We start from the raw sequence: 26,132 nt of genomic DNA, 5'->3' as shown, positions 1-26,132 counted from the left end.
CCAAAAGGTACGTTGAAGCCCTAACTCTGGTACCTGTGAATGTGACCTTATTTTGAAACAGGATCTTTGCAGATGTAATTAATATGTAAGAAGAGGTCATACTGAAGTAGGGTGGGTCCTTAACCTAGTATGACTGGTGTCCTTAAAAAAGAGAAGACACAGACACGCAGAGAGAAGAACAACACAGGAAGATGGAGACAGAGATTGGAGTTACGCAGCTGCGAACTAAGGAATGCCAAGGATTGCCAGCAAACAATAGAAGCTAAGAAAAATGCATGGAACAGATTTCCCTAGATCCTTCAGAGAGAACATGGTCCTGCCGGTATCTTGATTTTGGATTTCAAACTTCCAGACCTGTGAGAAAATAAATTTCTGTTGTTTTAAGTCACTCAGCCTGTGGTATTTTGGTATAACAGCCTTTGAATCAAATACAATACGTATTCTCACCACGTTCAGTGGAAATAGGGAAGAGGAATGTAGGGTGTTTGCCAAGGTCCTTGTTACCAGAATTTCCAGTCCTATATTGTGAGAGGCTCCCTACTCTGCAGGCCTGTGCTACCAAATATAATGGCTGGCGTCACACTGAACATATAGGCTTTGGAGAAAGTCAAGCTGTGATTTGGGACAAGTTAATTCTTCTTTGAGCCTCAACTTTTTCATCTGCAAAATGGGCCAGATTACTGTGGGATAAAGGATATAATATCTTGCTTCCAAACCGTCGTTCATCAGCAGAATCAACCTAGGACACTTGTTAAAAATACAGATTGCCTGGGCTGACCTCCAAACCAACAGGATCAGAATCTCCTAAGAAGGACCTGGAAATCGGTTTGGTTTTTTTTTAAGATTTTATTTATTTGAGAGAAAGAGAGCACAAGAGAGGGGAGGGCAGAGGGAGAAGAAGACTCCCCGCTGAGCAGGGAGCCCGATGCGGAACTCGATCCTGGGACTCCAAGAATGACTTGAGCCGAAGGCAGTCGCTTAACCAACTGAGCCACCCAGGCACCCAGAAATAGGTATTTTAATAAGATCCTCATATGGGGGCACCTGGGTGGCTCAGTCTGTTAAGTGTCGGCCTTTGACTCAGGTCATGATCCTAGGGTGCTGGGATTGAGCCCTACATCAGGGAGCCTGCTTCTGTTCTGTCAAATAAATAGAATCTTTTTAAAATTAAAAAAAAAGATCCTCATGATTTTTTTTGTTTAAAGATTTTATTTATTTCTTTGAGAGAGAGAGAGAGAGAGAGAAAGGACGAGCTGGGGGAGGGACCAAGGGAGAAGAAGGCTCCCCACTGAGCAGGGAGCCCAACACTGGTCTGGATTCCAGTACCGCAGGATCATGACCTGAGCCAAAGGCTGATGCTTTAAGCGACTGAGCCACCCAGGCGCCCCTAGATCTTCATATGATTTTTGATAGTTAATCAGGGTTGACTATTCCCTGAGCTAAAATATAGAGAACAGCACTCAGACTGGTAGAAGAGACATAAAATTAAATCCCCTTCTCTTTCCCTTCAGCCAACTTGAACCCTTTTCTGGAGAGAAAACTTAACTGTTAAAGAACTACTGTGAGCTGCCTCCTAGAGGTGGTTCTGGGAAAGAGAGACTGGGCTCCAGGAGCTGGGAGGCGGAGGGGGATGGGCAGCTAATAGACTCAGAGTTTCCCTGCCCTGGGCCTGTTTCCAGAAAGGAAACTGAGGGTGTAGGTTCCAGCTCAATCAGCTACAAAGACTTCGCTTTCTTTTTTAAAAAAATAAAAAGGTATAAGGATGTGGAAAAACCGCAACCTGCATTATGTTGCTGGCAGGAATGCAAAGTGGTAGAGGCTGCTTTGGAATAATTTGGCAATTCTTCAAAGAGTTAAACATAGAGTTACCATTTGGCCCATATGATACTCCTACAGGTATACCCAAAAGAACTGAAAATATACGTCCATACAAAAACATGTACACAATGTTCATAGCAGCCTTATTCCTAACGGCCAAAACATGGAAACAACTCAAATGTCCATAAACTGATGAATGGGTAAACAAAATGTGGTATATCCATATAATGGAGTATAAGTCTGCCATAAAAAAGAATGAGGTACTGATTCATGCTACAACATGGATGAACCTTGAAAACATTATGCTAAGTGAAAGATACCAGACACACACAAAAAAACACATATTGTGTGATTCTATTTATATGACATGTCCAGAATAGGCAAATCCACAGAGACAGAAGGCAGATTAGTAGTTGTTTAGGATAGGGTTGGTGGGTGCCATTGGGTAGAGAGATTCTTTTTGGGGTGATGAAAATATTCTGGAATTAGTGATAGTGTTACACATCAGAGTGAATATATTACAACTGAACTGTGCACTTCAAAAGGGGAGATCTTATGTGGTATATATATATACAATGGAATATTATGCAGCCATCAAAAGGAATAAGATCTTGCCATTTGCAATGACGTGGATGGAACTGGAGGGTATTATGCTGAGCGAAATAAGTCAAACAGAGAAAGACATGTATCATATGACCTCACTGATATGAGGAAATCTTAATCTCAGGAAACAAACTGAGGGTTGCTGGAGTGGGGGGTGGGGTGGGAGGGATGGGGTGACTGGGTGATAGACACTGGGGAGCGTATGTGCTCTGGTAAGCGCTGTGAATTGTGCAAGACTGTTGAATCTCAGATCTGTACCTCTGAAACAAATAATGCAATATATGTTAAGAAAAAAAAAAAAAGATAGCCGGAGGGGAAGAATGAAGGGGGGGAAATCAGAGGGGGAGACGAACCATGAGAGACGATGGGCTCTGAAAAACAAACTGAGGGTTCTAGAGGGGAGGGGGGTGGGAGGATGGGTTAGCCTGGTGATGGGTATTAAGGAGGGCACGTTCTGCATGGAGCACTGGGTGTTATGCACAAACAATGAATCATGGAACACTACATCTAAAACTGATGATGTAATGTATGGTGGTTAACATAACAATAAAAAATTTTTAAAAAGGGGGATCTTATAGTATGTAAGTCATAGCTCAATAAAATTTATATCTTTTAATGATTTTCTAATTAAAAAGTAATATTTTAGGGGCACCTGGGTAGCTCAATCGTTAGGCGTCTGCCTTCGGTTCAAGTCATGATCCCAGGGTTCTGGGATCGAGCCCCACATCGGGTTCCCTGCTCAGCAGGAAGCCTGCTTCTCCCTCCCCCACTCCCCCTGCCTGTGTTCCCTCTCTCACTGTGTCTCTCTGTCAAATAAATAAATAAAATCTTTAAAAAAAAAGAAATATTTTAGGAAATTACTTAGTAGAAATAAGTAACTACACTGTGAAAAAGGATCATTAAAGCCTCCTAATGGGGATGACTGGGTGGCTCAGTCAGTGAAGTGTCTGCCTTTGGCTCAAGTCATGATCCCAGGGTCCTGGGATTGAGTCCCACATCAGGTTCCTTGCTCAGTGGGGAGTCCGCTTCTCCCTCTGCCTGCCGCTCCCCCTGCTTGTGCTCTGTCTCTCTCTCTCTCTCTGACAAATAAATAAAATCTAAAGAAAGAAAGAAAGCCTCCTAATGGTAGCCCCACAGGATTACTTTTGAAGGCTGCTTCCTTCTACCACCCCTTCTCCCTGATTCTCAGGCAACCAAGGTGGTGTATTTATCCATATCACCTCCATGCCTTGTCCCCCGTATCACAAGCTGCCCTGCCCTGGGAAAAGAACTATAATTTTACAACAGCAAAATACCTTTTTAAAAAATATTTTATTTAAGAGAGAAAGAGTGAGAGAGAGAGAGCACAAGCAGGGGGAGCAGCAGAGGGAGAGGGAGAAGCAGGCTCCCCACGGAGCAAGGAGCCCGATGTGGGGCTCAATCCCAGGACCTTGGGATCATGACCTGAGCCGAAGGCAGATGCTTAACCAACTGACCCACCCAGGCGCCCCAGGAAAATGCTTTTTCTGGTCACCATTTATTGAGACCTAACCGTATGCCTGCCAGGACCATGTTTTCCATGCACTACATGGAATCTTATGAAATCTGCCCTATAACCTATTGGGTAATTTCCATTATTATTCTCATTTTATAGATGAGGAAAGTGGCTCAAGGAAGTGAAGTAACCTGTCTAAGGGTATGCGGCAGAGCGATAATTCAGTAGCAGCAAGAACGTCATTTTCTCAGGTGCCTTCTCGCATTCACCCCTATCCCCCTAGCAGTGGAATCCTCATCACTGGAGGTGCTCAAGGAGGGCCTAAGGAAAGGGAGGCAATGTAGGATCAGTCAGACTACTGGTCTCAAGGGCGACTTCAGCCTGGACAGGCAGCATTCACTTTTTCCCAGTACACACTTCATTCCCACTGGAGAAAATAAGAGCTTTTCTGGACTGTGATCTTCCCTTTACTAGAAATACAGTGCCTTTATCTTCACAAGTTCCTCAGTACCATCATTTGTCCCCTCTGCACACATCAGAAGGGCCTCATTACAGCTCTTCCAGGATGAAGGCTCTGGGCTGCAGCAGAAGCTGATGGGCACATCAGTTGGTGGCTATGACATTCCTGAGGCATCAGGAGCCCAGCGGCTGCTCCTCCAGAGGGACAGAAAAGGATTTCAGGGCAGACGATGATAGGAAGAGACCAAAGACCCTGATGGCCTTGGGCAAGAGCCAGGATGTCTAGCCTCAACTGTTCTGGGAAGGTGCACCCACCAGAAGCAACAGAATGGACTGGGGTCTGGCGGCGCAGCTGGGGGCAAACTTGGGAAGGAGCAGCCCCCCCCCCCGCCACCTAGGTGGTGTGGTAGGTTGAATTCAAAGACAGCCCCTAAGATTCGTCCCTGCTGGTGTACATACCTTGTATAATTGGTATAGAATCTGTGAATCTGATGGGATATTATTTCCAAGATGAGGCTACTTACCTGTTTACTTTGAGTTAATCAAAAGAAAGGTTTCTCTGGATGTGCCTGACCTAATCAGATGAGGTCTTTAAAAGAGGTAAGCTGAGGTACTGTGAGAGGGCCTATGGAGGGCCCATGTGGTAAGAGCTGAGTGGCTCCTGGCTAACAGCAGGAAAAAAAAAAAGGGCACTCAGTCCTACAACTGTGAGGAACCGAATTCTGTCGACCACCTGAACAAGCAAAGGAGAGGACTCTGATTTCCAGATGAGACCTCAGACCTGACTGACATCTTGATTTTGGTCTTGTGAAACCCTGAACAGAGAACCAATCATGCCATGCCTGGACTTCCGACCTACAGAAATTGGGAAATAATAAATGGGAATTGTTTTAAACTGCTTAGTTTGTGGTAACTTGTTATGCAGCAACAGAAAACGAATACTGGTGATGAGGGCTGAGAACTGCCCCCAAGGTAGCAGGGGCTTTGGAATTCACTGAGAAGCTATCAAAGCCTATCTTTGGGGGTGGTGGGGCAAAAACCCACAATTTCTGGAATCAAACAAACCTGGTCTCAAATCTAAGAATCTATTAGCTGTGTGATTCTTGGGCAAGTGCCCTTTGAGTCTATTCCTTTATCCGTAAAACAGGGATAAATACTTCTCTCACAAGGCTGTTATGAGGCTTAGATGGGATAATAGTTTGCAGGGGCGCCTGGCTGGCTCAGTCCGTAGAGCATGTGACTTTTTTTTTATTAACATATAATGTATTATTTGTTTCAGGGGTACAGGTCTGTGATTCATCAGTCCTACACAATTCACAGCGCTCACCATAGCACATACCCCCTCAGTATCCATCACCCAGCCACCTCATCCCTCCCACCCCTCTCCACGCCAGCAACCCTCAGTTTGTTTCCTGAGATTAGGAGTCTTTTATCGTTTGTCTCCTCTGGTTTTATCTTGTTTAATTTTTCTCTCCCTTCCCATATGATCCTCTGCCTTATTTCTCGAATTCCACATGTCAGTGAGATCATATGATAATTGTCTTTCTCTGATTGACTTATTTCGCTTAGCATAATACTCTCTAGTTCCATCCAGGTCATTACAAATGGCAAGATTTCATTTTTTGATGGCTGCATAATATTCCATGGTGTGTGTGTGTATATACCACATCTTCTTTATCCATTCATCTGTTGATGGACATCTAGGCTCTTTCCATAGTTTGGCTATTGTGGACATGAGCATGTGACTCTTGATCTTGGAGTTGTAGGTTTGAGTCCCACGTTGGTGGTAGGATTTATTTTAAAAAATATAAATAAAAAAATAGTTTGCAGCATGCAGTGACACATAATAAATTATAGCCCTAATTGTATTAAATAACACTCTAGTAGTCAATCTAAGGAACTGGAGGTAAAGTGGAGAGACCAGTTGGGATTCAGGTGCAATATACCCCATCCAGTACTTTCTTAATTATGGGAGCCCTGACCTCATCCTGAGCTTCCAGCTCTTGATTTGATGAATACTAATTGAAAGGTAATGAGGTTAAAGCTTTTCCAAGTGTTCTTTGGTTTGGCTGGTGGGAGAAGGTGAGAGCAGGTGCTTTGAAAAGAAAAGCTTTTTTACCCTTTTGCCAGCCAGGATCATACCCCCTAAAGCCACACTGCTAGGGAGGGAAAAGAGAAAGGCAGATGCTCACACCCAGGAGAAAGGGCCTGGAGTGAGGAAGAGGAGCCTGAATGTCCATTTTTTCTTTCCTCAGTGAGTCCGGGGATAGAGAATGAAGGATACCAAGACAAGAGACTATTTCATTAACTCTGGGTGGCAGCGTGGTAATTCAGGACTGGGAAGTGGCCCCACTGGCCAGGAGCTCAAAATCAGGATGTAGTTAATAAGGCCAGATTAGATAAGAGCCTTGGAATGTGATCAACCCCATTTCAGAGCAGTCTGCTATAGGAGCCCTCCTGTAGGGACTGGGGCAGGCATCTGGCCAAAAATACTATTTTATTTGAGGCAAATTATGCTCAGAGACTGAGATTGTTTTTGCCAATAATTTACTTAACACAGGTTCACTGTGTTTATTATAATTTATAATAATATTTCACAAGCCAATAGCATTCAGGATAATGTCTCTTATGGAGCCAATAAAAAATAACATACTCTAAACCAGTGACAGATTTATTACACTACTATTCCAGACAAAGTGATGAAAGAAATAAAGTCCAAATTTAGTTGCGGTGTATCTTTCTACCAGTTGGTTCTTGGTAGAGTCAGTCCTTCCAACTAAAAGCTGGATATCAGCTGCCTGCCTAGATCCCTCACTATTGGGGCACAGAGCAAGCAGGCCAAGGCACTGGTGTTGGTAAGCAAAGTAGGCTGTTTTAAAGGTTATTACTCCAGGGAACATCACATGGTTTGTGCCACTACCTACAAGGAGTAGCCTTGCCAAGGCGGGAACAGATGTCCCTTACCTACGTGAGACTGCTGTGTGGTTTAATACCATTGCCAACCAAGAGCAGCCAGCCTGGCCATGGCAGGAGCAAGTGTCTCAAGTTCTTCCGAGAACAGCAAAGGGTAGTCTTGTCCAGACGGGATGCTCTTGGTAAGTCCTCACAAATTCTTTATAAAGTTTAAAAGTCCATCATGTGATAGACACCACTGCCCTTACTATGCTGCCAACAACCTAAGGGTCTTTTCTGCTCCAGATGCAACTGTTCCATTAGAAAATCTTAATATCCAACTTCAAAGCAATTTCATTAAAGTAAGTTATTCTAAACAAATTCAAGCCACGGACAGCTTTGTCCAAAACAAGCTTTCAAAACATGGATTTGAAATCATAAGTCGGCATAGGACAAATACCCAGGTAAGTCCTCAGAACTGAGGATTTGAGAGCCTTGATTGCCAGCAAGCAGCTTGCCTTCTGAGCCTGTTTCCTTATCTGTAGAGTGAAGTGGCTGAACTAATTTTTTAATGCTTGCGGATTTGTGATCTAAGAATAGTTACTAATAAGATCCCTGACAAGTACGCAGTTGTGTTTTTCCCTTTTCTTTTTTTTAAAGATTTTATCTATTTATTTATTTATTTGAGAGAGAGAATGAGAGAGAGAGAGCAGGAGAGGGGGGAGGGTCAGAGGGAGAAGCAGACTCCCTGCCGAGCAGGGAGCCCGGTGCGGGACTCGATCCTGGGACTCCAGGATCATGACCTGAGCCGAAGGCAGGCGCTTAACCAACTGAGCCACCCAGGCGCCCAAGATTTTATCTATTTATTTGAGAGACAGAGAATGAGAGAGAGAGCACGCATGAGAAGGGGTAAGGTCAGAGGGAGAAGCAGACTCCCTGCTGAGGGGGGAGCCCGATGCGGGACTCGATCCTGAGACTCCAGGATCATGACCTGAGCGAAAGGCAGTTGCTTAACCAACTGAGCCACCCAGGCACCCACCCATGTTCTTATTTTAGGCTCCAACAGGGAAAGGAAGAGGTTAAACAAAGAAGGTATTTTTTATTATAACTTGTCGTTGCTATTTTTGTGAACACTCCCATTTAAATCTCTTTATTTCCTTAAGTAATCTCTAAGACCAAGGTGGGGCTCCAACCCCGAGATCAACAGTCGCCTGCTTTACCGACTGAGCCCGCCAGGAGCCCCTTATTCCTCCCATCTTGGGTTGACGGAATCGTTTCTCGAGCCGGACTTGAACCACTATACCGTCCCCCGCGGGGAAGTTCACGGACTTTACATCCCGGCTCCACGGAGGCCGCAACCAGACACTGGGTGGGGCGGGACGGGGTGGGGCGGGCATAGCGTGGAAATGGTTTGTCCTTAGCGCGCCGCCGTAGCCCGCCAGCGTCCGCGTCGTGCCCACGCCCGCCAAGGCGCGAGCGCCGCAGTGGGCGGGACCTCACGCTCCGCCCGCCGTGCGTCGGTGCGTGAGTCCGGCCCCCGCGAGCTCCGGAGCGGCCCGTGAGTTCACACCCGGCTTCTCTTCAGCCTTGGACTGCGCGCCGCCATCGCCGTCATGCTCGGCGCCGCTCTCCGCCGTTGCGCTGTAGCCACAGCCGCAGCCGCCCGTGCCAGCCCTCGAGGCGTCCTGTGCTCAACCCGGGTCCCCGGCCCCGCCGCCGGTAAGGTCCCCGCCGCCACTGCTAGCGCCCGCGTGTCCTTGCGGTGACCTGGTCCCCCGCCGCCACTCGAGGGCAGGCTTGCCCCGCGGCCTAGCCCCTGCCCTGCGGGCGGGCGGACGAACCTGGTGACCGCTGGCCGCCCTCCCCGCCACCTCCACTTACGGGGGACTCGAAGACGCGGCCCCCGGGTCCTCCGCCAGCGCGACTTCCTGGTGCGCGCACCGCGGACCGATCAGGTGTGGACCTGGTGTGGGCCCCAGGGAAGGGGCGCAGCGCGCCTCCCGCGCCCACTGGACCCCCTTCGGTCCCCAGGCCGTGACCGTGCCCCGGCGCTGACCCCTGCAGCCACCTGACTGGGAGTGTCCGCCGCCGGCCTACAGCGCGTCGGCGAAGGTGACATTGAGCCTCCCGGCGCGTCGCGATCGGTGTAGGGGCAGGGGTGGCCCTTCCGGAGACCTGGACACCCATAGTGTCTTCTGCGGACACCAAATGCTTCCTTGTGGGACACAGTATACTTTTTTATCAGGCCTTTCTCAGCGTTTTGTATGTCACCTTCAAAGACCGATCGTTCTGTCGTTTCAGAGACTGCTGTGCCACGTTCCAGTCCTTCCATTTTTACGATAGATCTCCATGTATGATTGTTTCCTGAGGTCTGGAAGAGAGCCTGAATATTGATAGGTCTTAGAATAAGAATATAACTCTTCCGAAAATTGGGTCCCACACACTTAGTAATACTGGGTTCTACAGACCTAAGGGAAGCTTTATTTTATTTTATTTTTTGCTTTCGGTCAGAAACCTGACTGCTGGAGTATGAGTTGTGCTGCTGCTTTCTCTTTCTTACTGTGCCTTCCCCCTGTGTGTGTGGGGAGATTTTGTTTCCAGCACGGTACCTTTAGTTAGTGTAACTGCACTTTGATCTTGGTCCATGATGGTAGTATATGCTGCAATGTGAAATTTTGGCCCTAAGCATGCAGATTTAAACGTATGAACGCAAACTCAAAACTAGTAAGGTTGTTCTCTTGACTCTTGAGTGTTGTAACTAGACCCTTCAGAACCTAAGAAATGTGTTTCTCTTCATTCATTTATCGTAGAACAGTAAGGCTGGCATGCACTTCGTGAAGATGGTCTTATTTTATAAAGGAGGAAATTGAGGCCAGTCTTGGGAAACTGATTCCTTTACTAGTGGTGGAACTATTTTCAGTTTCTTAGCTTTAGTTATTTTTGGCCCATCCTGATGTTTGTCAAATTTTATGGGTTTTTTTTTTGTTTTTTTTCCTTATCTAAAATGCTAAAGTACTACAATTTTTTCATATAGATACCTTTTGGGGAGTTTTCTTCTGACTTCTTCAAAAGCATTGCTACATTTTGTGGCAGGCTGGGGAAAAGGCAGAGAATTTTGGCACACTGTAGATTAAGGGGATTCCTCTTAATGAGTTTGAACATGTTGGTTTATCTCCTAGGTGTTCTATTTCCACTCTTGGGTATAATTTATAAACAAAAATCTTTATTTCAGGTGTTTGTACCATAGACATAAATATTTGCTACAAGGAGGTAGTGTTGGTTATATTTATGTCAGCTACTTTCTAGTTGTGTGACCTTGGACATGTTAATTAACACTAAAACTCAGTTGCCTTATCTCTAAAATCAGGATCTTTGGTAGTTGTGAGGCTTAAATGAAATAATGTAACTCTTAGCATCTTGCCTGGCACAAATGTTTATATATGTATTTGCTTTATTATAGTGGATTTCATTTTTGCAAATTACAGGTTAGGATTTGTTATCCATATAAAACTGAACAGGTTTTATAAATTGAAAGTCAAAAAGAATAAAATTTTTTGGATGAGGCTATTCAAGGCCAAATGAGAGTATCCTTGAAAGAGAGCTTTGAGGGGCACCTGGGTGGCTCAGCTGGTTAAGCGTCTGCCTTCAGCTCAGGTCATGATCCCTGTGATCAAGTCCCGAATCGGGCTCCCTGCTCAGCGGGGAGCCTGCTTCTCCCTCTGCCTGCTGTTCCCCCTGCTTGTGCTCTCTTTCTTTCTGTCAAATAAATAAACAAAATCTTTAAAAAAAGACAGGGAGAACTCTGGAGGGGTTAACCTGAGGGGCCTCAAGTTGGCTCTAGTTAAGTGACAACCCAATTCCAGAAGCCTCCAACTTGAAACATTGTTTTCCAATAACTGCTGATGTAAAATATTTTAAAATAGTGGTTAAATTCTTTAGTCAACCCTTAAACCTGGCGCCTACATCCTAACCCTGATAACCCAGGAAGAATGGGAGAAGTTTTCTCTTTACCTTTCTTGCCATAGGGCTGAATTTAGGTAGCACTTTCTAATCACCTTCCAACCTTCTTTTCTGCACTACTCCTATACTTCTAGATTTCCAGACTTTGGGCCCCAAAGTCCATGGCTGCTCTTTAGGCTTGCACTTCAACCATCCTGCCTTTGAGCTTGTTCATGTGCCCTTTGCATTATTCATTTCTTTCCCTTTCTCCTAGAATTACCAACACCAAAATGTTCATTTGGGGGGCTTTATCCGAGCCGATTAGTTATTAAGTTGAAAGCTATCTGATTTAACTAAATTTAAACTAAAGGGATTAATTTTTCTAAGAATGTTAGGTTTTTGTTTGTTTGTTGTTGTTTTTAAAGATTTTATTTTTGGGGGATGCCTGGGTGGCTCAGTCATTAGCCGTCTGCCTTCGGCTCAGGTCATGATCCCAGGGTCCTGGGATCGAGCCCCGCATCAGGCTCCCTGTTCCGTGGGAAGCCTGCTTCTCCCTCTCCCACTCCCCCTGCTTGTGTTCCCTCTCGCTGTGTCTCTCTTCTGTCAGATAAATAAATAAAATCTTAAAAAAAAAAAAGATTTTGTTTGTTTATTTGTGAGAGAGAGCATGAGCGGGGGGAGGGGCAGAGGGAGAGGGAGAAGCAGGCTTTCTGCTGAGCAGGGAGCCTAATGGGGGGCTCGATCTCAGGACCCTACAATCATGACCTGAGCCGAAGGCAGACACTTAACTGACTGAGCCAGCCAGGCACCCCTTTTGTTTTGTTTTGTTTTTTAACAGCGTGCTTAACTGAATACCAAAAAGTAGTGTTAGAAAGAGCTTTTAGATTGAGTTTATAGAAATGTCCCTTTTCACACACTTCTCTTTCCTTACTCTGGAACCTTCAGGTTGTATGAAAGCACTGAGCTGTTGTTTTCAAAATACTTTGCCTTGCAAACTCAGACCTAAGTGAAAATGCTAAGTTGGGTTGGTAGGGGAGAAAGAGAATGCCTACATAGTTCACCTAAAAATCAAAATGTTAAATATATGATGGGCATGTGCACAGCTAGGAGAATAGATCCTACTCCTACCCCTTATTGAAGTTAGTAATACAATTTTTTTATTTTTATGATTTTGTTTATTTATTTGACAGAGAGAGACACAGTGAGAGAGGGAACACAAGCAGGGGAAGTGGGAGAGGGAGAAGCAGGCATCCCGCGGAGCAGGGAGCCTGATGTGGGGCTCGATCCCAGGACCCTGGGATCATGACCTGAGCTGAAGGCAGACGCTTAACAACTGAGCCACCCCGGCGCCACCGTTAGTAATACAATTAAACCATGTGGGAGAGTCTGATTTTGCCATGCTGGAAGGGGGATGTATGTTCCCAGTGCATGCTTGGTATTATAAATAGTTGTTTCGTAAAAGTTTTTATGGTAATAGAACCAGTTTGTAATTTGGGACTTCCGGAAGGAAAAGTGAACAAATTATTGAAGGTGACCCATCATTCTCCTTGCCTAGGATTTGTAGTTGTTGGTCATCTTTATCTTTGGTTAGAAAACAAAACAAAGCTGCTAATCATCTAGTGAAATCATGCCCAGCAGTGAGCTAAAGGAAATGGGTATTAAACACTTTTCTGGGTGGTAGAAAAGGTACATGTAATAATTACCCCTGGAGAAGGAATACATATTATTTCATTTTTCTTGGGTAAACACTTAGAAGTGGATTTATTGGGCGGTATGGTAGGTGTGTGTTTAACTTGATAAGAAAGCAGTAAAGGGATGCCTGGGTGACTCAGCAGATTGATCCCAGGGTCCTGGGATCGAGCCCCGCAGGAGCCTGCTTCTCCCTCTGCCTGCCACTCCCCCTGCTTATGCTCTGTCTCTCTGTCTGACAAATAAATAAAATCTTTAGGAAAAAAGAAAAGAAAGCACTAAACAGTCTTCAGAAGTGATTATAACGGGGCGCCTGGGTGGCTCAGTCGGTTAAGTGGCTGCCTTTGGCTCAAGTCATGATCCCAGGGTTCTGGGATCGAGCCCCGCATCGGGCTCCCTGCTCGGTGGGGAGCCTGCTTCTCCCTCTCCCACTGCCTGCCTCTCTGCCTGCTTGTTCTCTATCTCTCTGTCAAATAAATAAATAAAATCTTTAAAAAAAAAGTGATAACATTTTATACTGTGCTTTAAGTATTCTAAAAAAATTATTTACTTATCTCTACACTCAATGTGGGGCTCAAACTCATGTCCCTGAGATCAGAGAGTCACATGCTCTTCCTACTGAGCCAACCACCTACCCCTAAGCTAAGGATAATTTTAGTTTTTGAAAAAGGTAGCTTATAAATTTTTGGTAACAGTGGGTTGGAAGGTTGTTGTGACCTGTACTTTCTGATATATTAAATGTGAATATTAGTCTTGTAAGCATTATTAAATATCCACATACTTTTGATTAAATGTTTGTACTTACAAAAGACATTGAAGTCTAGAGATACATTATTTTTTCTTGTCATAGAAATTAAAGCATGGCCAATTCCAGCCCATTCATGCACATGTTCTTCATTCTGGGCTTGAATAATGGAGATAATTTATGTCTCTGGGAAGACTGGAACTTGTGTTGTGGTCCTCTGTGACTTAATGGCAGGTATTTATTTGGCTCCAGGCTCAAATGGTAATTTAAATGAGAATCTTTCCACTTGATGTAGCAGTAACAGTCCATTTCCAGAATTGGCTAGTCTTTCACCTTTTCATCTTTTTCTGTTTTCTTTCTTTTTTCTCTGCTCTTTCTCCTGTCAGTTATTGCATTAAAGATGTATAGGGTAGGGTCCCAGGCTGCCACAGTCTGTAGAGCATGCGACTCCTTCTTCTCCTCCTCCCTCTCCCCCTCCCCTCCCCCTCCTTTTCTCCCTTCCCCTTCCTCCCCACCCTCCCCTCCCTCCCAGGATCCTGGGATCAAGTCCTGCATTGGGCTCCTTGCTCAGCGGGGAGTCTCCTCCCTCTCCCTCTGCCTGCCATTCCCCCCTGCTTGTGTGCACGCTCTTTCTCTCTGTCTGGCAAATAAATAAAATCTTAAAAAAAAAGAAGATTTATTTCTTTATTTGAGAGAGCACGAGTGGGGAAGGGGCAGAGGGAGAGAATCGGAGAGAATCTCAAGCCGACTCCCTGCTGAGCTTGGAGCCAGACATGGATCACAGGACTCAGGGGATTCAGGGCTCCATCCCAGGACCCTGAGATCATGACCTGAGCTGAAATCATGAGTCAGATGTTCAACCAAGTGAGCCACCCAGCCGCCCCATATAGGGAGCAGAATTCTAAATGTGTCCTGTTTTTTTTTTTTTTTTTTTAATCCCTATTTGCCCACCCCCCACGCTCCCTTCCTCTGGCAATCACCAGATTGTTCTCTGTATCTGAGTCTCTTTTTGTTTTGTTTGTTTATATCTTTTAGATTCCATATACAAGCGAAATCCATATGGTATTTGTCTTTCTCTGGCTCATTTCATTTACCCTAATACTCTAGGTCCATCCATGTTGTCATAAATGGCAAGATTTCACTCTTTTTTATGGCTAAGTAGTATTCCATTGTATATATACATACCACATCTTCTTTATCCATTTATCTATTTATAGACACTTAGTTTGCTTCCACGTTTTGGCTACTGTAGATAATGCTGCGATGAACATAGAGGTGCGTGTATCTTTTTGAATTAGTGTTTTTTGTTTTTTTAAAGATTTTATTTATTTATTTGAGAGAGAGAGAGAGCACATGAGAGGGGGGAGGGTCAGAGGGAGAAGCAGACTCCCTGCTGAGCAGGGAGCCTGACGCGGGACTTGATCCTGGGACTCGAGGATCATGACCTGAGCCGAAGGCAGTCACTTAATCAACTGAGCCACCCAGGCGCCCTGTTTTCTCTGGGTAAATACCCAGAAGTGAAATTGTTGGATCATATGGAAGTTCTATTTTTAGTATTTTGAGGAGCCTCCATACTGTTTGCATAGTGGGTGCACCAGTTTGCATTCCCACCAACAGTCCACAAGGGTTCCCTTTTCACCACATCCTCACCAACACTTGTTATTTCTTGCCTTTTTGATAATAGCCATTCTGACAGGTATAAGGTAATATCTCATAGTGATTTTGATTTGCATTTCCTTGATGGTTAGTGATGTTGAGCATCTTTTCATGTGTCTGTTGGCCATTTGTATATCTTCTTTGGAGAAATGTCTATTCAGGTCCTCTGCCCATTTTTAATTAGATTGCTCTTTTGATACTAAGTTGTGTGAGTTCTTTATATATTTTGGATATTAAACCCTTACCAGTTTTATCATTTGCAGATATTTTCCCCCATTCAGTAGGTTGTCTTTTTCTTTTTCTTTTTTTAAGATTTTATTTATTCATTTGACAGAGACACAGCAAGAGAGGAAACACAAGCAGGGGGAGTGAGAGGGGGAGAAGCAGGCTTCCCGCTGAGCAGGGAGCCCAACGAGGGGCTCTATCCCATGACCCAAGCCGATCCCATGACCAGAGCCGAAGGCAGACGCTTAACGGCTGAGCCAGCCAGGCACCCCGCCTTTTCCTTTTGTTGATGGTTTCCTTCACTGTGCAAAAGCTTTTTAGTTTTATACAATCCCATTTGTTTATCTTTGCTTTTGTTGCCCTTCTCTGAGGAGACAGATCCAAAAAAATACTGCTCAGATTGATGTCCAAGAACTTATTGCCTATGTTTTTTTCTAGGAATTTTATGGTTTCCAGTCTTACATTTGGGTTTTTATTCCATTTGAGTTTATTTTTGTGTGTGGTGTAAGAAAGTGGTCCCATTTCATTCTTTTGCATGTAGTTGTCCAGTTTTCCCAACACCATTTATTAGACTGTCCTTTCCCCAGTGTGTCCTGTGTTGTTGTTTATATATAATGTTATATTTAAAACTATCACTTCTTAGGTATCTTACAGAGCAGTTTTTTTCATCGGGTGTAAGTGAGAGGGTATGTTTCCTCTTAGGGGATTTATCAGAAGTTGCAGGGAGGGGACTATAGTTTGATAAAACAATTTTTTAAATTACTGTTGCTTTGTCAAGTTGTGTAATTTATTTTGGAATATAATTTAATAGCAAGCATAAGATTTCTTTTTAATTTATCAAAAATACATCTTATAAATTTGCTTAAGAACTGGAATGGGCATTTTTTTTAAAAACTAGGAATTAATACTGTGCTTATCATAAAAATTCAGACATTATGGAAGTATATAAAGAAATAGTTTTTCCTTCCAAAGATGACCACTTTTAACAATTTGAAGCTACATTACACATTAGGGGGAAAAAGTGAACATACATACATAATGGGATGCCTGGGTGGCTCAGTCGATTAAGCATCTCTTTAGCTCAGGTCATGATCACAGGGTCCTGGGATCAAATCCCGCATCAGGCTACTTTTTTTTCTTTTTTTTTTTAAGATTTTATTCATTCATTCATTCATTTATTAATTAAATATTTTATTTATTTATTTGACAGAGATAGCGAGACCAGGAACACAAGCAGGGGGAGTGGGAGAGGGAGAAGCAGGCTTCCTGCTGAGCAGGGAGCCTGACACGGGGCTCCATCCCAGGACCCTGGGATCACGACCTGAGCCAAAAGCAGATGCTTAACCGAGTGAGCCACCTAGGCCCCCCTAAGTGCCGCATTGGGCTCCTTGCTGAGCAAGGAGCCTGCTTCTCCCTCTGCCTGCCATTCCCCCTGCTTGTGCTCTCTCTCTCTGACAAATAAATAAATAAAATCTTTAAAAAAAAAATGCGTAGTACTTTTTGTTCTACTTGCTTTTCTTTGCTTCGTTTTTACGATTTTTTTCATATCAATACATAAGATTTGTTTTACTTGACCTGCTGAGTAATTTTCCTACCACGATATATATAGTTGATTCAGAATTTAATGCATTGAATATATTTAACACCCCTGAGCTGTACACTTAAAAGTGGTTAAGATGGTAAATTTGATGTTGTACATATTTTAACACAATTTAAAAAGAGCAAACAAATAACCTTAATGTATTGACAGGATATGTCAAGTATTATTTCTTCCTGTACATTGAAGACATTGTTCTTTCTTCATTGTAGCTGTCCAGTCACTTCGCTGCTACTCCCATGGGTCACATGAGACAGATGAGGAGTTTGATGCTCGCTGGGTGACATACTTCAACAAGCCAGATATTGATGCCTGGGAATTGCGTAAAGGTAATTGGAACATAGGCATATTTGTCTACTTTGGCATAGAATTGGCAACTACTTTGTAGTCTTTCACTACTGTGTTGAAAGCAGCTATTTTGAAAATATGCCTCATGTAAACTAGGTATTGTCATGCAACTTGCAGTTGGGAAAGTTTATAGCCTTCATAGTGTTTCTTATAAAGCAGGCACAATTGACTTTTTGGGCCAGATAATTCTTTGTTGCAGGGCTGTCCTTTGCATTGTAGGATGTTTAGCTGCATCCTTGGCTTCAACCTACTAGGTGCAAACCACCATCTCACTCCACCCCCACCCCCAGTGTGACAACCAAAAATGTCTGCTGGGGGACAAAATCACCCTATTGAAAACCACTGCTATAATGATAGATCAGTATGAGCAAGAGTTAACAGTTTTGTACCTTTTAGATAAGTTAAGCGAGGAGTCATTTGGTTCTCCCCCCAACTCTTGGTATTAGTTTGGGTTTTTTGTTATTTTTATTCGAATTATGATTTGTCTTGCCCTGAATTAGTGTTCAGTCTAAGTAACCTAGAAGTCGTTTTTCCTAATTCGCAGATGTGCACTGAACATGAGTAGGTAACATTAATGATAACCAGTCTATTAGTCAAGTAGATAACTAATTTTAAGTGTACGTAATTTGTCTCAGACCAGGAGTTCAGTCTCTGACTGTATTCTAGCATAGTAGTCACTGTGTCTTTTGTTTATATTAAAATAACTAAAAGCAGGACATCTAAGTGCTTCAGACTCATCTACAGTAATATAATAATGACTCTTATTTTGCCTCAACCAGGAAAATTCTTACTGAATAATCTTGAGTAGCAGTAATGAAAAGAACAGTAATTCTGCATTCCCATTAAGAGAATCTTAAATTTTATGATGTGTCATTTTGTGCAGAGCTGAAAGTAATCATGCCCAGTCATTTTCTGGTTGAATGTGCACTAATGCTTCTCTATATCTCCGTAATGTCCTCATTTGGACTTCATTAACTCTCCTTAAGCATTTCTTGGGTTGTTTTTAGATTATTTTCCAATCAAATCTATTTTAAAGCAACCAAAGTATATACATTGTGCTAAGAGTTAAGGATATGAGTTGAAAATGACCCTCTTGTTTGAAAAGAAGCCAGCTAATACGAAAATAGTATTAGCATTTAAGAAAACTCTTGTGGTTTTTTTCTTTTTGTTTTTTGGGGTTTTTTGTTTTGTTTATCTTCAATCTGCATGCTACTGCATAGTTCTTTCCACTAGTTCACTGTGGAAGATCCACTATGATCTTACTATCTAGAATTTGTTAAAAGTAGATTCTCTTATTTAATTTTATAGACAAGAGAATAGAGGTTCAGACAGACAAGATCAAATGTCTATGATTCAGTAAAAATGTAGATAATTAAATTGTAGTTTATATGAGGATATTCCAGGTTGATATGGCTCGTCTTTATTTTGACAGGGATGAACACGCTCGTTGGCTATGATCTGGTTCCAGAACCCAAAATCATTGATGCTGCTTTACGGGCATGCAGACGGTTAAATGATTTTGCTAGTGCAGTTCGCATCCTAGAGGTTGTTAAGGTCAGTGAAATATCACTGTTAAAGTTGTTCCGGATGTGGGTGGGCTCTTGTTAGGTATCAGCATATCCTGTGTTTTTGAATTTGTTAAAATACCTAAAATTAGTTCTTATAGCTGTAGGAAATGTGCATTGCAATTGCAGTCTTTCTGGAGAGCAGTTTGGCAGAATTTATGCAAGGTTTTAAAAAATCATGCTTGAGGGGTGCCTCAAGGCCCTCAACCTGTGGCTCAGCCGGTTAAGCATCTGCCTTCAGATCTAGCCCTGAGTTGGGCTCCCTGCTCAGCAAGGAGTCTGCTTCTCCCTCTCCCTCTGCCACTCCCCCTGCTCGTGCTTGCTCTATCCCTCTCTCTCTGTCAAATAAATAAATAAAATCTTTTAAAAATTTTTTGCTTGCGAGGCACCTGGGTGGCTCAGTCGTTAAGCGTCTGCCTTCGGCTCGGGTCATGGTCCCAGGGTCCTGGGATCAAGCCCCGCATCGGGCTCCCTGTTTGGCAGGAAGCCTGCTTCTCCCTCTCCCAATCCCTCTGCTTGTGTTCCCTCTCTTGCTGTGTCTCTCTCTGTCAAAGAATAAATCTTAAAAAAAAAATTTTTTTTTTGCTTGATACCCCTTTGTTCAGCAATTCCATTTGAGAATTTATCTTGAAATAATTAAGGATGTACGAAGGTTATTTGTGCTCTTTGTGGTATGAAGTTAAATGTTGTTAGTGATTTAAGAAAGATGGGACTTCCCAGAAGAGGTTATCTATTAATGTTGTGGAAATGTATTCAACATTAAACAATTCATAGTGTGTTATTATTATTATTATTTTAAATTTTAAGTAGGCTCCACACTCAATGTGGAGCTCAAACTCAGGACCCTGTGATCAAGAATCACACACTCCGGGGCGCCTGGGTGGCTCCGTTAAGCATCTGTCTTCGGCTCAGGTCATGATCACAGGGTTCTGGGATGAGCCCCGCATCAAGCTCCCTGCTCTGCGGGTAGACTGCTTCTCCCTCTCCCACTCCCCCTGCTTGTGTTCCCTCTCTTGCTGTGTCTCTCTGTGTCAAATAAATAAATAAAATCTTTAAAAAAAAAAAAATCACATACTCTACCGACTGAACTGGCAGGCGCCCCAACAATTCATACTATATTAACTGAAGAAAATTACGAAATGATTTTTATGGTGTGACCCCATTTTATTAAAAAAAAAAAAAATACATAGATGAGGGATGCCTGGGTGGCTCAGTCAGTTAACCGGCTGCCTTCGGCTCAGGTCATGATCCCAGGGTCCTGGAATCGAGCCCCGCGTTGGGCTCCCTGCTCAGCGGGAAGCCTGCTTCTCCCTCCCCCTGCTGCTCCCCCTGCTTGTGCGCACTCTCTCTGACAAATAAATAAGTAAAATCTTAAAAAAAGAAAAAAGTCATGGTTTATTAAAACTAATCATTTAAAAAAATACATAGATGAAAATGTAAGAGGATATATACTTATCCTCCTCTTTTGATTATGGTTCCTGGTTTTTCTGTAATGAAAAATGAATACATTGCATTTTAAACAATTTTATAATTTAAAACAATACAATTAAGGGGTGCCTGGGTGGCTCACTTGGTTGAGCGTCTGACTCTTGATTTCAGCTCAGGTCATAATCTCAGGGTCGTGGGATTGAGCCCCGCTTCAGGCTCCCTGCTCAGCGGGAAGCCTGCTTCTCCCTCTCCCACTCCCCCTGCTTGTGTTCTCTCTCTCTCGCTGTCTCTCTCTCTCTGCCAAATAAATAAAATCTTTTTTAAAAAAATGCAATTAAAGAGACCTAGAATTTGTTAAAGGCAGAAGAATAGCAGCTTGGCACTCTCTTAGTCCATTTGACTTTTTGAGATTTCACTTATTTATTTGAGAGAGAGAGAGAGGCACGAGTAGGGGTGGGAGAAGCAGAGGGAGAGGGAGAAGCAGACTCCTTGCTGAGCAGGGAGCCTGACACAGGGCTTGATCCCAGAGCCCTGGGATTGCGACCTGAGCCAAAGGTAGGCGCTTAACTGACTGAGCTACCCAGGGGTCCCCACTTGACTTTTTAATATTTGTCCCTGAAGAAGCTTGTGAAAAAATAGGTATAATTATATTATTATGGTATTTGTCAAAACCCTTTTGCCCTGGAAATAAATATTCTTCAAGTATAGCTCTCCACAAAGGGACATGGTCTATAAGAAAGAAATTCAAGTCTGTAAGAGGGAAAGTGTGACATTACTTTATCTACAGTGGGTAAGATAATTAAGGGTTCTGTAGGCTATCAATCCATTCAGCACCAGTACTTAATTCAGTTACGATCTCAAATTGGAAGCAGATTTAAAAACTTTTCTTGTGTTAACTTAATTATTCCTGTTGCTGCTGGGCATGTTTAATTATCTTCACAAAATTCTGTCATCACCACCTTTTCTAGTAACTTGAGGTTTTAAAATGTTTTGGTTTGGTTTGGTTTTCTTTTTTGGATTTAATCTAACGGTCTTAGTTATTCTCGAGGTGCCTAAAAGCCTACTTTGAATAGAGCCTACATAAGTTATTCTGTTTGTTGAACTAATATGTTAAAAGTAGGTGACATGTATTCTCTGCTACTAACCTCTGCATATGTAATTAAAAGCATTCTCAAGTTCACCTCTGCATATGTAATTAAAAGCATTCTCAAGTTCATTTTTTTAATAGAGACAGCTTTTCAGAGAGCTAAATGTCAATATTTTCTTTGCCATCAGGACAAAGCAGGACCTCATAAGGAAATCTACCCTTATGTCATCCAAGAACTTAGACCAACTTTAAATGAACTGGGAATCTCCACTCCAGAGGAACTGGGCCTTGACAAAGTATAAACCCCATGGGTAAGCAACATACCACTGAATAAGGCAGGAAATGAATCCAGAGAGCGGGGAGTAAATGACATTTCGATTTCTCAGAGTAAGACCTTTTAATGGCCTCCTTAGAGGCCATGAACATAAAGATTTAGAGAGTACTAATGATGGTAAGTTTAAGGAACTAGAATTGTCATTTCTAGTTATAACTGTTCTCTTACTGGTGTAAAGGCAAGAGGAAGCCTCCTTATTTAAAAATCTATATTAAATATTTCAAACATAAAATTCCATCCCTTTTACCTCACCCAAACTAAAGGTAGTCCACTGCATACAAGGTGTTCATCACATAAGCTTTTATACATCTGTTTATTTTAACAGGGTTTTATTAATTTGATGCATTCATTTTTGTGTGCCCACGTTAGAATTTAACAGTCAATAAATGTTCACTGATAATAAAAACTTATTTGATACCTGTTCTCTGTGGGAACGCAGGTAATAGAACCAGCCACAAGACTTTCTAGGTAGTGAGGAGTGTGCAGAGAATCCTTTGTATTTTTTTAGATTTTATATATATATTTATTTATTTATTTATTTGAGAGAGAGAGAATGAGAGATAGAGAGCAGGAGAGGGAAGAGGGTCAGAGGGAGAAGCAGACTCCCTGCTGAGCAGGGAGCCCGATGTGGGACTCGATCCTGGGACTCCAGGATCATGACCTGAGCCGAAGGCAGATGCCTAACGACTGAGCCACCCAGGCACCCCGAGAATCCTTTGTAAAACAGAAAATATGTAAGCAGTGACTTGTTTTTATTTTATTTAAAGACATATAGCATATATAACTCTTTCTATGTCAGGCACTGTTTTAAGTGCTCTATAAATCATTTAACCCTCATAAACCATGCCTTGAGGTAGTTACTATTATTATAATTATTCCCATTTTAATATTTTATTAATGAGGAAACTGAGGCACCTTGTCCAAGGTCATATAGCCAGTACTGGAACCCACACTTAAAGCCAGGCAGTCCAGCCCAGAGTCCATTGCTCTTACTATGCCACACATCCTGCGTAGGCATTTACTAAGGCTATATTCATTTCTCAGTGTTAAACAATGAGGCTTAGAGGATTGCTTCCTAAGAGTAAGAGGACTTCATTTTTAAAATAGTGGAACTAAACTATCTTATAAAGGTTTCAATAAAAGTGCACTCAATGGGGTAGCTGGGTGATGGACGTTGGGGAGGGTATGTGCTACGGTGAGCGCTGTGAATTGTGTAAGACTGATGAATCACAGACCTGTACCTCTGAAACAAATAATACATTGTATGTTAAAAAAAAGAAGAAGAAGATATTAGGAAGGGAAAAATGAAGAAGGGGAAATTGGAGGGGGAGACAAGCCATGAGAGACTGTGGACTCTGAGAAACAAACTGAGGGTTCTAGAGGGGAGGGGGGTGGGGGGATGGGTTAGCCTGGTGATGGGTATTAACGAGGGCACGTATTGAATGGAGCACTGGGTGTTATACGCAAACAATGAATCATGGAACACTACATCAAAAACTAATGATGTAATGTATGGTGGTTAACATAATAAAATAAAATTAAAAAAAAAAAAGTGCACCCAAAATTATTGAAGGAGCTGATAGCAGATCCCTCACAAGATAAAGGTCCAGTGAGCCTGGTTAAAGATTGCTCTGGAGCAGAAGTCTTGATTTTATCTTTGTCCACCCCCATACCACCACCACCTCCCTGAAGTCATTTAGCTCATCTTTGTAATACATGAAAGGTTTTTTTTAATGTGTGTACTAATGATTTCTGTGAGAAAACTAGGCATTCAGAATAGAAGATTTCCTCCTTGTATTTTTGAAGCTCTTGTGTGTGGTTCATATTTCATAATGGACTCTTACAAGGATATCTGTAAACACTTCAGCTTAACTTTTATTTTATCAAGTAGTATTCCAAGGAGTCCAGAAGATCTTTGTTACCTAGGATATATTCTAGCTGCAATGACATATTTCTTTAAAAAAAAAAAATTTTAAAGGGCAACTCCCCAGCACTTTTATGATTGGAAAAGAGGACTACCCCAGTAAGTACTAGGCATATAAACAACAAAAAAGCCGCAGAGCTACACCCTTGTGAGTTAGCTATAGGCAGGATTAAGTCAGAACAGAAAAGGCTACACAGAGGCAGTGATTTCTCTGGGCTGTTGCTATAAAGAAGGTTATTCTTAATAAGATTTCTGCCTTTCCTTTATTTTCTGGCTAATTCTTCATGTTTTCTCTTACAGATGGGCTTCTCAAGGATTTATTCATAATGCTACTTGATTGTAAACAATCACCTGGAAATACTGATGATAACATATTACCTACCTTATTTGAACAAGTTTTCCTTTATTGAGTACCAAACCATGTAATGGTAACTTGGACTTGAATAAAAGGGAAATGAGTTTGAACTGAAATTAGGTATTGTTCCATGTGTTTGCTTTGAAAAGCAGAAAATGAGCCCTCACAGAGCCATTGATTTCATGGTTTTGTTGCCACTATGTGCTGAGAAAACTGCCTTAATTCTCTGGAAACCATCTCACATGAAATAAATTTAAAAGTGGTTACTGAGATAGTCTTGAGGATGTGCTATGTGGTACCAGCTTCTCTCTTAGTGACCTTTTCCTTCCCTACCTGTTCTTCTCTAGCAGTGCAGTATTAGCCTTGGACATCAAATACTGATGTATTTGATATATGAAAATCTATATGATAGATTTTCAGTGCTTCAAGAACTAAAGAAATGGGTTTACTTCTTGAGAGAATTAATAGAATACACAAATCCCATCTTAGTTTAGGAGTCCCATATTATTGGAGACCAGCTGTTGGAGAAAGAGGTTCCAGGTCTGAGTGACTTCTAGTATAGTCATTCAGACTGCAGCGTCAGGAAATAGGATTAATATTAGGTTGAGGTTTAGATGTCTTTTCTCTTAAAGCGAAGTAAGGAAATGTTAGTAAAATCCGTTTTGGTAAGATATCACCACAACCTTTTATTAAAGACTGGTTCCCTACCAAAAAGTTTTCCTCCCCTCTTTTAAGAAGTAGAAATGTAAATAAACTAAAACAGCCACATACGTTTATTCAGTTATGTAGCTGATAGGTATGGTTCTTAGGTTTGACCCCTCTGTAGGCAGCTCTTTTCCCTCATTCCATGTAATACAATGTCCCATTCACACTGCTCTGTTTTCCTCCAGATTCTCTTCAGGTTGCTTCCCCCTAGGGATGACATCATCGTAGGTCTGCCTCCCAAATCCTAGAGATGGGGTGGGGGGATGTAAACAGAAGAATCACCTATATAAGGACATTATGGCAGAGATTTTTAAAGTTCTGTGAACATACATATGGGTACTGTGAGAGAGGAAATGACATTTAAGTTGAAGCCTAAAGGATTGGGGGTGTTTGTTTATCCACAGCTTTATCTAAAAGGTAGTTTTATTTATTATATGACATGTTTGGCCTTTGCGCCACTGGGGAGGAGGGATTTTTTTTTTTTTTTAATAGTTCCCCTATGTGCATACATAATCACCTTTAAATCTGCTTTTTCAATTCCCCAGATCTAAAGGATTTACTATTACTAGCTGAAAAAGGACCATGTCAGTATCATGGGCTCTTACCTTATAGGAGGAATGCAAAATGATGGAAATGGTTTCTGCTCTTACGATCATAGGAGGGGCCTGAGGAGGGAACATAGATTTACAACTATCTACAAGGGTAAGAAATGAGTGCTATGATGGTTTTCATGCCATGTTTATTGAATACCTACTATATACCAAGCATTGTGCCAGGTACTTGATAATAGAGCAGTAAATAGGAGAAACAGATTTGGAGCCTGAAGAAATTGGAGTTAGGATCACAATTTAGGAAGCTATCTGGTGTAGTTATAACTTTTTTTTTTTTTTAAAGATTTTATTTATTTATTCATGAGAGACAGAGACAGAGACAGAGAGAGACAGAGGGAGAAGCAGGCTCCCAAGGAGCAGGGAGCCCGATGTGGGACTCGATCTCAGGACCCTGGGATCATGACCTGAGCCGAAGGCAGATGCTTAACCATCTGAGCCACCCAGGCGCCCTGGTGTAGTTATAACTTAATAAGGATTTTAAATCAGGGTGGTAGCTATAAAAATGGGAAGAGATGACTTTGAGAATCACATTATTTAGGTGTAGTTACTAAATCAGGGAATGAGAACTCTTAGGAGGGCCATTTTACAGATTTCAGTGATGGTACCATTTGTGGGACAATTGGAGTCAGCAAAAAGAGGAGCTTGGTTCAGAAAGTACTGCATTTGGGGCACCTGGCC

At 42.4% G+C, this 26,132-nt stretch overlaps 1 protein-coding gene across 1 annotated transcript; it reads left to right on the top strand.

Annotated features, from left to right (window-relative positions):
* The first annotated feature begins 8,736 nt into the window (after positions 1 to 8,736).
* On the top strand, positions 8,737 to 24,254 carry LOC110583791 (cytochrome c oxidase subunit 5A, mitochondrial). Its single transcript, XM_021693758.1, has 5 exons — positions 8,737 to 8,965; positions 17,310 to 17,426; positions 18,878 to 18,999; positions 21,714 to 21,836; positions 24,084 to 24,254. The coding sequence occupies exons 1-4, from the start codon at positions 8,860 to 8,862 to the stop codon at positions 21,825 to 21,827; spliced, it is 459 nt and encodes a 152-aa protein (XP_021549433.1). The 5' UTR covers positions 8,737 to 8,859; the 3' UTR covers positions 21,828 to 21,836; positions 24,084 to 24,254.
* The last annotated feature ends 1,878 nt before the right edge of the window (positions 24,255 to 26,132 follow it).

This window comes from Neomonachus schauinslandi, chromosome 9 (genome assembly GCF_002201575.2).
Source record: "Neomonachus schauinslandi chromosome 9, ASM220157v2, whole genome shotgun sequence".
Classification (NCBI taxonomy): domain Eukaryota; kingdom Metazoa; phylum Chordata; class Mammalia; order Carnivora; family Phocidae; genus Neomonachus; species Neomonachus schauinslandi.
The sequence above is the reverse complement of the archived record's forward strand: the minus strand, read 5'-3'. Positions and strand labels throughout refer to the sequence as shown.

Excerpts from the sequence above, each read along its gene's own strand:
- LOC110583791 (XM_021693758.1), top strand. The coding sequence starts at position 8,860 with ATGCTCGGCGCCGCTCTCCGCCGTTGCGCTGTAGCCACAGCCGCAGCC. Across the intron at positions 8,966-17,309 it reads GGTCCCCGGCCCCGCCGCCG|CTGTCCAGTCACTTCGCTGC; the intron begins GTAAGGTCCCCG and ends TCTTCATTGTAG. Across the intron at positions 17,427-18,877 it reads TGCCTGGGAATTGCGTAAAG|GGATGAACACGCTCGTTGGC; the intron begins GTAATTGGAACA and ends TTATTTTGACAG.